The following is a 15,885-nucleotide window of genomic DNA, read 5'->3' as shown; positions in this document are numbered from 1 at the left end:
TAACCTCCCTTTGCCTCCATTTTCTCATAGTTAGGATGGGGAGGTAATAACATGATTCAAGAGTGGTGGTGGCAGGACTTCCCTGGGGGTCCAGTGTCTAAGACTCTATGTTCCCAATGCAGGGGGCCCGAGTTTGATCCCTGTTCAGGGAACAAGATCCAACATGCCACAACTAAAGATCCTACATGCTGCAACTAAGTCCTGGCTCAGTCAAATAAATTAAATGTTTTTTTTAAAAAGGCTTGTGTTGGCAAATCAGGTAAAATATATGCTAGCAGTTCAAGTAATCCAGCTGCAGGATGGAAAGATGTTGAACTAGTTATAGCAACTGTACCCCAAAGGTCAGGGTCTAGAGCAGTGAATCCTAACAGAGAAGATGGAGAGTGAGAAGAGGCGAGATGGCAAGGGGGTGGATGTGAAGCTGAACAGCCTGGGAAGTCATGTAATCCTGACCCAATGCAGAAGTGTGTAGTTCTGAGAAGACTTTGAAGGAAGTCACCAATATGGTCCTACACCCTTGGTTTTCAATTACAGATGTTGGATGGGTTGAACAATTTTTTACTTTATAAAATGGAAGCTTAAGTTAAAACCACCTGTCCAGAAGAGGAGCTTGTGTATGTCCAGGGAGACTAGGAAGTACCTAGAAGAGCTTCAGTATTATGGCCAACCTCTCAGAAAAAGCATAAGACTACATTAGTGAATTTCTTCAATGTGCCAGTGATCTCATTGTCATTGTTTTTGTTTTCACCAGTCCAGGTGGCTGGTAGACCCTCAACAGAAACTTACAACATTTCCAAGCTTGTGCGACTATATACCAACTGTCTTCCTCTTCTCCGATGTGAATGCAGCCCACTTCCAGGCCTACTCAATGGAGAGGACTTCCTCTGCACCAAACCCACAGTGACTTCTCTTTTCTCTTTTAAGTCCACTATCTAGATTGCGTACCCCCTTTAACAAAAACTCTTCTCTTTCTAGATGTTTCTTCTCACTCTCCAACCGACCTGCAAGTGAACGACATGGAGACAGAGGCCACATCCCTTAGCTCTTGGGAGTCCGTCTAATGCTTTGCACATACACACCATAGTTAGTCCACTTCTGACCATGGTGGCTAGGTTGGTGGAAGAGGCAGTGGGCAAGGAGGGGACTCGCTCTTTGGGCCCTTCTATAGTGGCAGTAAAAGAGGGACAGGGACTTCCCTGGTGGTCCAATGGTTGAGAATCCGCTTGCCAGTGCAGGGGACATGGGTTCGATCTCTAGTTCAGGGAGATCCTACAGGCCAGAGGGAAACTAAGCCCGTGCACCGGAACTATTGAAATCCGCGAGCCCTAGACTATGCTCCACAACAGGAGAAGCCACAGCAATGAGAAGTCTTTGCACCACAACTAGAGAAAGCCCATGAGCAACAATGAAGACCAAGTATAGCCAATAAATAAATGAATACAGAGGGACAGCACATGGGAAGCTGCCTGGGGTTCCCTAACTTCAGTCCCGGGTGCTGCATAAATGGTTATCCAATCACCAACAGCCACAGGACTGGAAAAGGTCAGTTTTCACTCCAATCCCAAAGAAAGGTAATGCCAAAGAATGTTCAGACTACCGCACAATTGCACTCATTTCACATGCTAGCAAAGTAATGTTCAAAATTCTCCAAGCAGCTTCAACAGTATGTGAACCATGAATGTCCAGATGTTCAAGCTTGATTTAGAAAAGGCAGAGGAACCAGAGATCAAATTACCAACATCCGTTGGTAATTCTAAATAGATTACCAACGTTGGATCATCGAAACGGATTACCATTCATTGGATCTTTGACAAAGCAAGAGAGTTCCAGAAAAATATATGCTTCTGCTTTATTGACTACACCAAAGCCTTTGATTGTATGGACCACAACAAACTGTGGAAAATCGAGAGATGGGAATACCAGACCATCTTACCTGCCTCCTGAGAAATCTGTATGCAAGTCAAGAAGCAACAGTTAGAACCAGACATGGAACAACAGACTGGTACAAAATTGGGAAAGGAGTACATCAAGGCTGTATATTGTCACCCTGCTTATTTAACTTATATGCAGAGTACATGATGCAAAATGCCGGGCTGGATGAAGCACAAGTTGGAATCAAGACTGCCAGGTGAAATATCATCACCTCAGATATGCAGATGACACCACCCTTATTGCACAAAGTGAAGAGGAACTAAAGAACCTCTTGATGAAGGTGAAAGAGGAGAGTGGAAAATTTGGCTTAACAATCAACATTCAGAAAACTAAGATCATGGCATCTGGTCCCATCACTTCATGGCAAATAGATGGGGAAACGATGGAAACAGTGACAGACTTTATTCTCTTGGGCTCCAAAATCACTGCAGATGGTGACTGCAGCCATGAAATTAAAAGACACTTGCTCCTTGGAAGAAAAGCTATGACAAACCTAGACAGTGTATTAAAAAGCAGAGACATTACTTTGTCAACAAAGGTCCATCTCGTCAAAGCTATGGCTTTTCCAGTAGTCATGTATGGATGTGAGAGTTGGACTATAAAGAAAGTTGAGCACTGAAGAATTGATGCTTTTGAACTGTGGTGTTGAAGAAGACTCTTGAGAGTCCCTTGGACTGCAAGGAGATCCAACCAGTCCATCCTGAAGGAGATCAGTCCTGGGTGTTCATTGGAAGGACTGATGCTGGAGCTGAAACTCCAATACTTTGGCCACCTGATGTGAAGAGTTGACTCATTGGAAAAGACCCTGATGCTGGGAGGGATTGGGGCAGGAGGAGAAGGGGACAACAGAGGATGAGATGGTTGGATGGCATCACCAACTTGATGGACATGAGTTTGAGTAAACTCCGGAGTTGGTGATGGACAGGGAGGCCTGGTGTGCTGCGGTTCACGGGGTCGCAAAGAGTCAGACAGGACTGAGAGACTGAACTGAACTGAAGTGAAGTAAATTACCAACAATGCTCAAGACAGTTGAAATATTCTTTGGAGTTGACTAGAAGTGGGGTACAGAACTATGTATGTAAAAACAAACAAAAAAAAGTAGAGTTAAGAGGAAAAAGGGAAGGAAGAAACCACTTCGCTGAGCACAGGTCTCTGGGTTTTTCTGTCTAGCTTAATTCTAAAACCACCTTCAATCTTCTTATTAATAGAGAAGTGAAATTGCCTGTGTTTCCTGTTGCTGCCTTATGAAAGGTTTCACATCTCCTTTGGCTGCCTGAGCAGAGACCCAGGCATGAGAGGGAGCTTGCCGAGCCTCCAGGAGATGGCGGAGGGCCACGCAGAGAGCATTCCAGATCCAGGCAGGCTTTGGAGACCTTGGTAAGGATCCCAAGACCTGGTTCCTAAGGTTAGGCTTACCACCTACCTGGCGTTGGAGGAGAGACTTTCAAAGGGGAAGTGACCATGTGTGGAGGAGAACTCACACAGTTTTGAGACTGTTGAAAGAGAAAGTAGAAGACACTGGTTCAGAGTGGGAGGAACTCTGAGCATTGGAAAGATACGACTCAGAGGGATGTGCCGGCTCTTCCCTTTTTCCTTTTCTTCGTGGAGGCCACCACAAGCTACCTCTGTATGGTCATCTCAGTCCTAACACAGTGAGTGTGTGGGCACACTCAAATGTATGTGTGTGTGTACCTTGAAACCTTCAGTGTGAATCTTCAACTTGTTTTCCAAACTGTAAAAAGGACCATTAGCAGGACTTTTAAGATGAAATGAAATAGCGTGGATCTCATAGTATCTGCCACAAAGTAGAAGCTCAACAAATCTTGGACTCCCCCCTCCTCCATCTTCGGTTCATTCAACACCCTTCACGGCTGATTAGAGAAGTTCAAGGGTAGAACAATCATGTAACCAGGTGGGGTTGAGGGCGGGGGTGATAGGAAAACATGGTCAGAGCATCAGTGAAGCTCAACTAATTACACAAAACAAGTTTTTGGTTCCTAATATTCATCTATACTTTCGTTTTGGGGATATACTTTTCCTCTTTCCTTTTTTCTTCATAAATATCATATTCTCTTGGGAGTCACAGACTTGGAGGGAGGACGGGTAAGTGTAGTGTTAAGGGGTTCCCTCCTTATCCTCTTTTGTTTAGCTCACTATTAAGTCAAGTTTAAGAGCTTTCAGGAACCAAGGTGGGGAGAGGCAGCCTTAAAGCCTGGTGGGGACTACAGGGAAGTCAATTTAGGGTTTTACGTTTGTAATGAAAAAATCTACCAGCTGTATAAGTCACAGGTGAGGATGAACTGCTATGTGGTTTGTCTTTTCCTGGGGAAGAAGAACAGGGGAACTTTTATCTCATTTTTCTAGTGGCTTCACAATGCGAGGAGGGCCTGCCCCAAGACAGATGGGACCTGTCAGGGAAACACACAGGGGAGTTTTGAGTTTGGGGGAGACAAGTGAGCTTTGGGCACTGGCTCATGACCAAATATTTATCAAGCAGATTAGTGGGGTTGCCCAGCAGTCTGCCCTGAGATGGTTCAAAGGATAGGAGGATAGGGTGTTCTGGCTCCAGAAAGCAGAAAGGGGAAAATGAAGCTCATCTGGCTGGAACAGAAGAAGCAATGGGAGCCCAGGGAGGGATTGTTCAGGACTCTGGCCCTGAGCTCTTACAAACAGCGCCTCTTATTCTGCCATCTTGCTTTGAGGCCAGACAACTGCACTCTTAGCAGCCCTGTCTCTACCGCATTCCCCAGAAGGGCCCCTTGTCCACCTGTTTCCTGGGCAATAGGACAGACCACAGGTTATGTAATCAAGGATTAAGTTCCACAGTAACTTCCCTTAAAGGAGCAAGAGAGGTTACCTTGTCTCAGTATCTGGGGAGACCTTGAAAGAAAACAGTTAGACCAGTGGGCAGTCTCGGCTGCATATATCCTGGGAATACAGGGTTTATTCTCTCCACCAATCTAGGGAAATCCAACTGTGTGTGTGTGTGTGTGAGTCGCTCAGTCGTGTCCGACTCTGCAACTCCATGGACTGTAGCTCACCACGCTCCTCTGTCCAAGGGATTCTCCAGGCAAGAGTACTGGAGCGGGTTGCCATTTCCTTCTCCGAGGGAGATCCACCTACAGACTGGTTCTGTGGGAGAATAAGAGACCAATTGCTAAAAGCCCAGGGCAGGATGAGATCTACCTGGTAACTGATGATGCTGGGCTGAGCTGCTCAACGATTTGTCTCTATGCTTGTCCCCGCCTACCCAGGCAATCTGACAATTCTCAGTTTGGGACGCTCAGTTGATCTGGCAAGGAACAGGTTTAGTATCTCGGGCCTTAGTAGCCCCAAATCTCTCATTTAGAGAGCATCAAGGGGCGTGGGCAACACCACATTCCCACTTAGTGTGTGGAGGATCTCCCTACCCAGGCTGGGACTTCTGGGGTAGACGAAGACCCAGGGCCCCTGGAGGAGCTGGTCCAGGGGACCGAACTCCCCGTGTCTCCCCAGAGCAGAGCATGACTGTCCTCCTGCCGCTGCTGCTGGGCCTCAGCCTGGGCTGCACCGGAGCAGGTAAGGACTCTCCCTTCCTCTGCTCCCTTTGGATTGGGGGGTTCCGTTTTGCTATTGGATTTGGATACCCCAAAGCAGTCCATCTCCCTATTATATATACCCACAGCACTTTGTACTGTAGCTTTGTAGCAATTTTTTGAATTTATATTTTTACATTGAAGTATTGTTGATTTACAATATTGTGTTAATTTCTGCTGAGCAAAGTGACTCAGTTACACACATGTATAGTTCTTTTTTATATCCTTTTTTCCATTATGGTTTATCCCAGGATATTACTATAGCTGCCAGAGCTGCACAGTGGAAACTTGTTTATCTGTGTAGCACATTTAATGTAATTAAGCTGTGTAATTATTTGTGTAACAGATATCTCTTGTTGGAATGTAGGCAAAGGTGATAACTGCCCTATTGATAACTGCTGCATCCCCAGTTCCTCGCGTGGTGTCTGGCACACAGAGAGTACTCCAGATACACATGTGGCATGGATATTTAATAAAGTATCCAGCACAGAACAAGCCTGACTCTTCCCTTTGACCCCTTTTCTCACTCGGTCATTGGTCTTACTGAAGGTCTTATTCCTGGGTAAATTGTTGTGTTTAAACATGCATTACTTGTGTCTCCATGCTGAGTCATATGTAAAGAGGAAACAGGATCTAGGAACTTCTCTGTTAGGATCACCTAGTCCCTGAATCAGGACTTGCAGAGACTCCTGTTCATGAGCAGATGCTGCCTCAGGCAGAAAACCTGCACCCTCCTCACCGGGTGTAACTGGGGCTTGGGCTCCTGCAGAGGACTCTGAGCCGCCCCCCCTTTCTCTGGCTCCTGCAGGTGGCTTTGTGGCACACGTGGAAAGCACCTGTCTGTTGGATGATGATGGGAATCCAAAAGACTTCTCATATTGCATCTCCTTCAACAAGGATTTGCTGACCTGCTGGGATCCCCTGCAGGCCAGTATGGTTCCTCGTGAATTTGGGGTGCTGAACAGCTTGGCCAAGTACCTCTCACAGTTCCTCAACAGTAACGATGCCCTGATCCAGCGCTTGTCCAATGGTCTGCAGAACTGTGCTGCGCACACCCAGCCCTTCTGGAGCTCTCTGACCCACAGGACACGTAAGGAGAGAGGGGAGCAGAGGGGCGGTGAGGAGAGGGGAGGCCGCGAAGACTCCCTCCGTCGACAGGGGGTTTGAGATGTGGGCAGAAAAGAAGCAGAAAAGTGGGAGGACCTGTAATGTAGAAAGAGGGGGAAACAAGGGGGTTGACAGAGGTGGGGTTGGAATGCAAATGGTGGGGGGTGGGTGATATTTGAGCAGGCAAGGAGCTTCTGCTGGGAGAGTAAGAATGTTTTCCTTAGATTTAGGGCATCTCAGGAGACAGATCCAAGTTCAACCAGGGGTTGAACTGTCAGAATAACCAGAATGGCTTTCCCTAAAATGCTTGTGCCTCTGTATCCCAGGTTCTGGTGTCCCGGGTCTAAGATGGGCCCAGGCATGGGACAATTTGGAAAGCCTCCCAAGGGATTCTGAAGCAAAGTGAAAGTGAAAGTTGCTCAGTCGTGTCCAACTCTTTGCGACCCATGGACTATAAAGTCCATGGAATTCTCCAGGCCAGAATACTGGAGTGGGTAGCCTTTCCCTTCTCCAGGGGATCTTCCCAACCCAGGGGTCGAACCCAGCTCTCCCACATTGGAGGCGCATTTTGTTCCAGCTGAGCCACAAGGGAAGCAAACTCTCTCCCTAATCACTTGCATAGAGAATAACTTGAGATTGGTAAAAAAAAAAACAAACAAACAAACAAAAAACCAAACTTGAAGTTCTCTATCTTAAAAAGGATTGTGTCTCAAGAAATCATTTCTCAGAATTGCTGGGGGAAGGTGCTTGTTAAAAATGCAAGTCCTGGGACTTCCCTGGTGGTCCAGTGGTAAAGAATCTCTGCTTCCATTGCAGGGGGCCTGGGTTCAATCCCTGGTCAGGGAACTAGGATCCCGAAAGCTGTGTGGCACAGCCAAAAATAAAAACAGAAATACATTTAAAATAAAAACATAAAAATGCAAGTTCTTGAGAGCTACTGCAGATCCGTTGAATAAAAATATCCAGGGATGAAGTCTAGGGAATCAGCATTTTAACACAATATCTTGGATTTTTATTGAGGATTTTATTTGAAAGACACCAAAGCAAGATGAAGGGTCACCTAGAAAAATAAATTACTAACAGATAGCAATATGAATGATCTGATGAATAGGGTCCACCCTCATCCAAATTTAAGAGTTAGTCCTGAATTAGTCTTGCTCCCTTAAACTATTCAGGCTTCCCAGATGGCACAATGGTAAAGAATCTGCCTGCCAGTGCAGGAGACTCAGGAGATAGGGGTTCAATCCTTGGATCAGGAAGATCCCCTGGTGTAGGATATGGCAACCCACTCCAGTATTCTTGCCTGGGAAAACCCATGGACAGAGGAAACTGGCAGGCTGCAGTCCATGAGCTTGCAAAGAGTCAAACACGACTGAGCACGCACACATGCCTTAAACGCTTCAAGGAAAAAAATACTTTCTTTACCGAGTTACTCTGTTCAATGAAATTTGAGAACAACAGTGTTTTCGTACTTTTGCTCAACCCCACCTGTAAGTCTGGATGACAGTTTGCTTTTATGTACTTGCAATGAATACAATGACTTCTGAAACAGTTTGCAGTTCAGCCCCAGCTTCTACTTATGGGGATCAAACAGGATTTTGGAGGAACAAGAAAGGAAGGAGGAGGGATGGAGTGGGAGACAGGAGAGTGCAGAGGAATATATTCCAACTTCTCATTTTCAAAGGGATGTGTGGAGGCCTGGGGTGAGGGCGGGGAGGGTGGGTTGGCAAAATCCAAGAAGCACTGAAGTAGGAAAGAAACCAGGTTGGAGGAAAAGCCAAGATGGGGCCCTCCTTCGTGACTGTTTTTCCCTCCTGTGCAGGACCGCCGACCGTGCAGGTAGCCAAAACCACTCCTTTTAACACGAGGGAGTCTGTGATGCTGGCCTGCTACGTGTGGGGCTTCTACCCAGCGGATGTGATCATCACATGGAGGAGGAATGAGCAGGAGGTCCTCCCTCACGGCAGGGCCCACAAGATCGTCCAGCCCAATGGAGACTGGACGTACCAGACCGTCTCCCATTTGGCCACAACCCCCTCTCTTGGGGACACCTACACGTGCGTGGTCGAGCACATGGGGGCTCCTGAACTCATCCTTCAGGACTGGAGTAAGTGTGTAGCAGCTGGGAGGAATTAGCGTTAAAGCAGAGAGCTACTGGAATTCCCTGGCAGTCCAGTGGCTAAGATTCTTCGCTTCCACTTGCAGGGGGGCCAGGTCTGACCCCCACGTGCTGCCGTAGCGTGGCCGACAACAACGGAAAAAGCAGAGAGCTACTGCAAGTGGGTGGTTGTAAAAAGAACACCAATACTTTGGCAGAGGGAAGAAGATGTAGAGAGGTCCACGGTACAGGGAAGAGAGGGAGATGCTGAAAATGAGTGAGTCTGGAGGAACTGTTAGAGAGTTCTCGACCCGAGATGGGGCCAGGGGATACTGGAACAGAAAGAGTTAATCATCCTTGCTGTTGCTATGGTGCTGTGGTTGGTGTTCTGCGCTTGTTGCAAGGTGGGAGGGGAGCCTGATTGTCCTGAAAAGAGGATGTCGATTTGGTAACCATATTTTCAGAACCCCAAATGGTGATGCAATATTCTAGGATCTTCAGATTTCCACTGTTCCGTTGTCAGGTCAGGGAGGGGAACTGGAGAAACAAGGATCGCAGGAGAGTGAGGAGCCTCTCGGAGTTGCCTCACTGGATGGGGGCTGCCCTCTCAGAGGGAGGAAGCCAAGGCTGACAGATGCTTTGATGTGCACGCTTGGGGGCTACCTCGTCAAGGCATCGCTGTTTGAACCGCAGGACTGGAAGTAGTTAAAGGAATTTGGGAGGGGGACAGGATTCAGACCAGGACCAGCTCCAGGAAGTGGAGGCTGTGGAGGGGGTGCAGAGTCAGGTTCTGGAAGGACCCGTGGCCAGTCTGAAAGTGAACAGGTAGAGACACCTAAGCCCTCGGAGAGCGTGGAACCACAGAAAGTTACCGAGAAGGCAGTAGCAACCCACTACAGTGTTCTTGCCTGGGGAATCCAGGGGATGGGGAGCCTGGTGGGCTGCCGTCTATGGGGTCACACAGAGTCAGACACGACTGAAGTGACTTAGCAGCAGCAGCAGAAAGTTAGGAAAGGTGGAAAGAATTTAATAGGAAAATGCTCAAATAAAGTGGTCAGGGGAGCAAGTATTGTCTCCACAGGCAAGTGGAGAGAGGCGTGGGGGGCCCTTCATTTTTGGTCAGGGTGCCTTTGGGGTGAAGCAAGAAAACAGGAAGTCTGGAGAGACCCCACCGTCCTAGCATCTGGAAGCCGGGGTACAAACCTGGGGAGAGGGGTTCCTCGGGGACCCACAGGAACAGAGACCCATGGGACGGGGTTTTGAGGAAAGAAAGGCCACTTGCTCGGGCCTGGATTTGTGTGAGCCCCGGGCTCCAGACCTCTGAACCTCTGGGCGGAGTTCGCAGGCAGCGAAGGCGCTCCGGGGACCAGCTCTGGGAATCGGCCGCAGTTCAGTCCCTGTTTCCGCAGCTCCTGGGCTGTCGCCTGTGCAGACGGTGAAGGTTTCCTTGTCGCTGGTAACGCTCGTCCTGGGCCTCATCGTCTTCGTTTTTGGTCTGCGCGGTTGGTGGAGAGCCACCTCCTCCGGTGAGTGAGCCTCCCGAAACGTCGGTCCCAACCTCTGCTCGCTTTGTGACTGGTTCTCCCGTGGCGTCCCCCATGGCTGTGGAGGAGACGTTCATCCACCACGCCTGTCCTGGGTGGGAGGGATCAACTGAGAGATGGGAATTGACACCTACGCACTGCTATGGATAAAACAGATCACTAATAGCAACCTGGTGTGTAGCACAGAAAACTCCTCAGTACTCTGCAGTGGCCTGGATGGGAAAAGAATCTAAGACAAGCGTGGGTATAGGTGTATGTATAACTGATTCACTTTGCTATACACCTGAAACTAATGCAACAACAGTGTGAATCAACAATAGTCTAATAAATATTAAAAACAAAAAAAAAAGACTGTCCTCAACTCAAATATTTTCTTCTCCTAGGCTACATTTTCCTCCCGGGGTCCAATTATCCAGAAGGTAATGTCTCTGTTGGTCTGTGTGCCTCCTGGTCCCTTGGAGGGGGAGACAGAGGGAATTATCTCCGGCTTCAGCCAAGGGTGCCGATGGCGGGGGTGGTGTGCGTCCACTGGGATCAGGCTGAGGGAGTGACTGAAGCTGCTGCTGTTGGGATCAGGAGCAGAAAGGAGGAGGACCTTCCCCCTCTGCTTCTGCCCAACAGTGTGTCTGAAAGTGGCTCCTCAGTGCTTGGTGATCTAGAATTTTCCACATCACTGTGTTAAGGGCTCTGGCATGGATGGTTATAGGCACGAACGATGGGGTCTAGTTGGCTTGAAGCTTTATCATCTCCTTTTCATTTCTTCTGCAGGTCAGCACAATTGATAGAGGCAGAACCCTACAGCTTTCTCTCCACGTGACAAGGAGATCCGAACTCTTGGCACACTGCTGGGGCCCTCCAGCTCCTCCAGCCCTCCACATCTTCTCGACCCTATGGTTTCTCTATTTAAGTCTTTGAATTTCCCAGTCTTCCCTATGTGAGGGCTTCCCTTGTGGCTCAGCTGGTAAAGAATCCGCCTGCAATGCAGGAGACCTGGGTTTGATCCCTGGGTTGGGAAGATTCCCTGGAGAAGGGAAAGGCTACCCACTCCAGTATTCTGGCCTGGAGAATTCCATAGACTGTATCGTCCATGGGGTCACAAAGAGTTGGACACGACTGAGCGACTTTCACTTCACTTCATTTCACTTCCCTATGTGAACCTTGGGGGAACTCACTCCTGCTAAGAATATTCCATAACCAAGGTGCTGTCCATAGGCAGAGCCCAAGGCTAAATATCTGGGGTGAATATCATCTGGGGAGGAAGGTCAAAGACCCTCTTGGGGGCCCCCCTGTGTCACAGAGGGCATGAATCACTGTTGATTGCCTCTGAGGAATAAACTGGTGGAATCCTGTTTTTTCCGTGCTTTTTCCTGCGGTCCTGGGGAGGGACGGCGGGCAGTCAGGGGCTGGGCTTGAGTCGCTCCGCCTGGAGCAGAAGAGTCAGTGTTTCCTCCCATTTTCCCATCCGGGCACGACCGAACTGGGGGCTGTTTTCTGAGGGATAATTCATAAGAAGACTTTAAACTTTGGTGGGAGGGAGTCACAGAGTCAGAGATAGTAGGAGGTTAACAGTTTTCTGAACTCATAAGGGATCTTAATGAGGATTAAATGAGTTCATACTTGTTATTGGCCAAGAACATTACCTGGTGCCCGGCCAGCCCACCGCCGTGAACTTAGCCATTAGCTAAGTTCAAAACTCTGCTTTCCGGGCCAGGCTTCCTACCAGGTGCTTTACTTGCTCTCTTTCGCTTGATCTTCATCACAACTCTGACACAGACCCTCAGGTGGTCAGGGTTCAAGGGGCAGAGCTCAAGTTCAGGTCTGAATTCTGGGCCGTTATTCCTTCCACAACCACATCTTGAGTGCTTGTCACGAGGTAGGCACTGGGCCAGGTGCTTCATGCTGCATCTCATTCACGCTCCACAATCACCCGGTAAGGGGGAAGTGGGCTGCCTCTGAGTCCCAAGATGAAAGTGAGGTTCAGAGAGGTTAAATAGCTTGGCCAAGATCGAACAGCAAATTCGCTACAGGACGTCAGTCTGCCTGAGCTGGAAGTAACGAGGCTGCTGTATTCTGAGGACTTTCCTGCTGGTGAACACACCGTTCTTCAGGGCCCCCCTTCCATGCCCTCCTCCTGGAGCCCACGGGGCATCCACCGTTTGGGACTGGATTTCACACGGGGCAAGAGAGGTGCTTTAAAGAAAGCTGAGCGCCGAAGAATTGATGCTTTTGAACTGTGGTGTTGGAGAAGGCTCTTGAGAGTCCAAACTGCAAGGAGATCCATCCAGTCCATCCTAAAGGAAATGTCTTGAGTGTTCATTGGAAGGACTGACGTTGAAGCTGAAACTCCAATACTTTGGCCACCTGATGCAAAGGACTGACTCATTTGAAAATGACCCTGATGCTGGGAAAGATTGAAGGCGGGAGGAGAAGGGGACAACAGAGGATGAGATGGTTGGATGGCATCACCGACTCAGTGGACATGAGTTTGGGTAAATTCCGGGAGTTGGTGATGGACAGAGAGGCCTGGCGTGCTGCAGTCCATGGGGTTGCAAAGTCGGAGGCGACTTGGAGCGACTGAACTGGAGAGAGGTGCTGTTCATTTCCAGTGAAGGGCGACACCTGCTGGACTAAGGTGGCATTGTCTTTGGAATGAGAGTTGGATTCTAGAAAGAAACCAGAAATGAAAACAAGTACTGGGGGAGTTTAGCCTAACAGAAAGTTGTGGACAGAGAACAAGTGGTTAAGAATGCTCGTCTGCCAAAAAAGAAAAAAAAGAATACATGTCTGTGTGTGGGTGTCTATGTAGGAACACGGTAGGATCAGAATCTGATGAGCTGGGGGAAGGGGTCAGAAGACAGTGTGTGGAATCTTCCTGCCTTGTCGTCTCCGTGGTGGTCTGTGTGGGTGCGTGGTGGGTGGGTTGGGTCCCTTCCTGCCTGCATGGTTTCAATACTGATGGGGGCCTGGAGAACAGTGGGGGTAGCACTGTTGGCACAGACTTCATATCCAAGGCAGGTGCTCAGGCATAAAAAAAGAAGAAAACAATTCCATTTGCAGCAACATGGATGGGCCTAGAGATTATTATACAAAGTGAAGAAAGTGAACAAAGTGTCTTTCCTCAGAAAGAGGAAGACAAATACCATGTGATATCACTTATACCTGGAATCTAAAATAAGATACAAATGAACTTATCTACAAAACAGACTCACAGATACAGAGAATGGATGGATGGTTGCCAAGAGGTGGGCTTGGGAGAGGGACGGATTGGGAGTTTGGGGTTGGCAGATGCAAATTATTGTGTATAGAATGGATAAACAACAAGATCCTACTGTAGAGCCCAGGGAGCTGTAGTCAGTATCCTGTGATAAATCATAATGGAAAAGAATATAAAAAAGGATGCATATATATAAACTCTGGGAGTTGGTGATGGACAGGGAGGCCTGGTGTGCTGCAGTCCATGGGTTCGCAAAGAGTCGGACACGACTGAGCAACTGAACTGAACTGATACATGCGTGTGTGTGTGTGTGTGTGTGTGTAACGGAATCACTTTACTGTACAGCAGAAATTAACACAACATTGTAAATCAACTATGCTTCAATTGAAAAAAAAAGTAGGTGCTCAGGGTTTGTCTAATCAGTGAATTGATTTCCACTATGTCCATGTTCTCGCCAGAAAGATCCTTGTGATCAGGGAACCTCTTCTGGAAGGAGTTTCACCAGAAAGTCAACGGGATGGCAAAATATTCCTGAGTTCAAAACGGCTCTTCTCTGAGCTGGGCCATGTAAGGTAGGAAACAGTAGGGTGCTCTGTGCTGTGATTGGTGAGTGTAGGCTCAGAAACAAATCCCTACAAATTTTATCAATTTTATGTCTCATTGAAGAAAGTTTTTATAGGGACTTCTCTGGCAGTACAGTGGTTAAGACTCCAGGCTTCCAATTCAGGGGTCTTGGGTTCTATCCCTGGTCAGGGAACTAAGATCCCAAATGCTGTGCCGTGCAGCCAAAAAAAGAAAACAGTTTTTATGTAACATTTAATTAATTAGCCTGTATATCATGTAAATAATCTATCACCTCTACCCAACTCTGAGCTTTCTTTAAGAACTTGCCGTCTGAAGCCTTGCCATATCCTTTCATTTTCACTTTTCCATTCACTGTTCTTGCTTTTGCTTGCTTGACAAAGCTAATTGCTTCTGAAATTCTAGTCTAGTCTGGGGTGGGGCTTTGGTCTATGCCTGGCCGTTTGTGAAGGAGACGCTGTACCTCGGAGGGTGTGGGTGTGATCTCAGCTGTGGAAATCAAAGGGGCAGGACCCCAGGGGAAGGAGGGAGAGAGGCAGCTAATGAGAGCACCTCCAGTCCCCCTCTGGAGACCCCAGGAAAGCTTGCTCTGCCCTAATCTTACTGGGTTTTGTTTTATAGGGAAGGTTGTCCTCTTTCAAATGGCGAGCTGAAAAAAAAAAAAAACCACATAGATCTCCTGGGATCCAGGAAGCCAGATTACAAGGGGAGAAAAAGGAGGATGTGTGTGCCACACAGGCAAGCGAGTGGTGCCTGGAAGGAAGGCAGAAGAGGGGTAACGATGGGTCACCTCTAGGACTGTGTGAGGAGAGCAAACTGTTACATACAGCAAAGTGCCAGAAAGGGGCGTGTGTGTGTGCGTGTGTGGGAGTGTGTGTGTGTGTGAGAGAGAGCTGGGCTTTTGCATTATGTCTAATTCAAGTGGCACAATGATTGGGTCTCTCCCTTCAATGTCTTCTTTGTTTTAAAAACTGAACTGGAAGCTGGGAACTGACTTTGAAGGTCATCTAGTCCAACCCTCAGCACACAGCAGACATGCGTCTGTGTCCATGAGGGCAGATACCAACACTTTAGTCAAAGGTGTTGACCCCAAGTTTGAGGCTCTTTGGGCCCTTGAAGACGATGGGAATAAACCCAGATGCACCCCCACCTGAAAAGAACACAACATTGAAAGCCAACTATGCTCTAATAAAAATTAAAAAATGTAAGAGGAAAAAACGAAGGGAACACCAAGGATTTCCAGCAACCGCGGAAGCCAGGAGAGAGGCATGGAACAGATTTCCCCTTAGAGTCTCCAAGGAGGACCAGTCCTCTTGGCACCTTGATCTTGGACTTCTGGGCTTCCTTAGCCTGAGAGAATAAATTTCTGCTTCCCCCACCCACTTTTTAAAGCATCAAATGCACCCCAGGAGGCTGTCTCCTCAGGGCCCCATGTTCCAGGTTCTTTGCTTGCTTACTCAGTCCATGGGAAAGGAGCAGACAGGGATTGGTAGCTAATCTCATTGTTCTTTTAGGAAAATTATTTTTAGATCATCTTCTCAAGTAATTCTGTTTCCAAAGGAAAATCGGGTGGATCAGATGACAAATGAGGGTGGAGTGGAACCTTGGTCGTGGTTGGAGTGCGTGCTATTCCCAAGAGTCCTCCATCTGCCCTGGAGCAGGGCCTGGGGGATTCCTCCTGGGTGTTGAAACCAAGCAGGCCTGTGGGGCTTCCAGGCGCAGAGGCCCAACTTGTCTTCAGTTTCTTGTAGGGAGACTCCAGCTTTCACAACCACTTCCAACAGCTGCTCATCAAGGGAGGGGCAGCCCAGAAACCACCCGAGGCAAGATTAA

General features: G+C 48.1%; 1 protein-coding gene across 1 annotated transcript; it reads left to right on the top strand.

The window, feature by feature from the left end:
- The first annotated feature begins 5,202 nt into the window (after positions 1–5,202).
- On the top strand, positions 5,203–11,605 carry LOC122429902 (HLA class II histocompatibility antigen, DM beta chain). The gene is made up of 6 exons (XM_043450588.1): positions 5,203–5,490; positions 6,316–6,597; positions 8,437–8,721; positions 10,122–10,238; positions 10,640–10,675; positions 11,025–11,605. Exons 1-6 carry the CDS (start codon positions 5,436–5,438, stop codon positions 11,036–11,038), a joined length of 789 nt encoding a protein of 262 aa, XP_043306523.1. The 5' UTR covers positions 5,203–5,435; the 3' UTR covers positions 11,039–11,605.
- The last annotated feature ends 4,280 nt before the right edge of the window (positions 11,606–15,885 follow it).

This window comes from Cervus canadensis, chromosome 28, assembly GCF_019320065.1.
Source record: "Cervus canadensis isolate Bull #8, Minnesota chromosome 28, ASM1932006v1, whole genome shotgun sequence".
NCBI lineage: Eukaryota > Metazoa > Chordata > Mammalia > Artiodactyla > Cervidae > Cervus > Cervus canadensis.
The sequence above is the reverse complement of the archived record's forward strand: the minus strand, read 5'-3'. Positions and strand labels throughout refer to the sequence as shown.

Coding starts and splice junctions, on each gene's coding strand:
- LOC122429902 (XM_043450588.1), top strand. CDS start 5,436: ATGACTGTCCTCCTGCCGCTGCTGCTGGGCCTCAGCCTGGGCTGCACC. Junction 8,722..10,121: donor ACTCATCCTTCAGGACTGGA/GTAAGTGTGTAG, acceptor CTGTTTCCGCAG/CTCCTGGGCTGTCGCCTGTG. Junction 10,239..10,639: donor GTGGAGAGCCACCTCCTCCG/GTGAGTGAGCCT, acceptor TTCTTCTCCTAG/GCTACATTTTCCTCCCGGGG.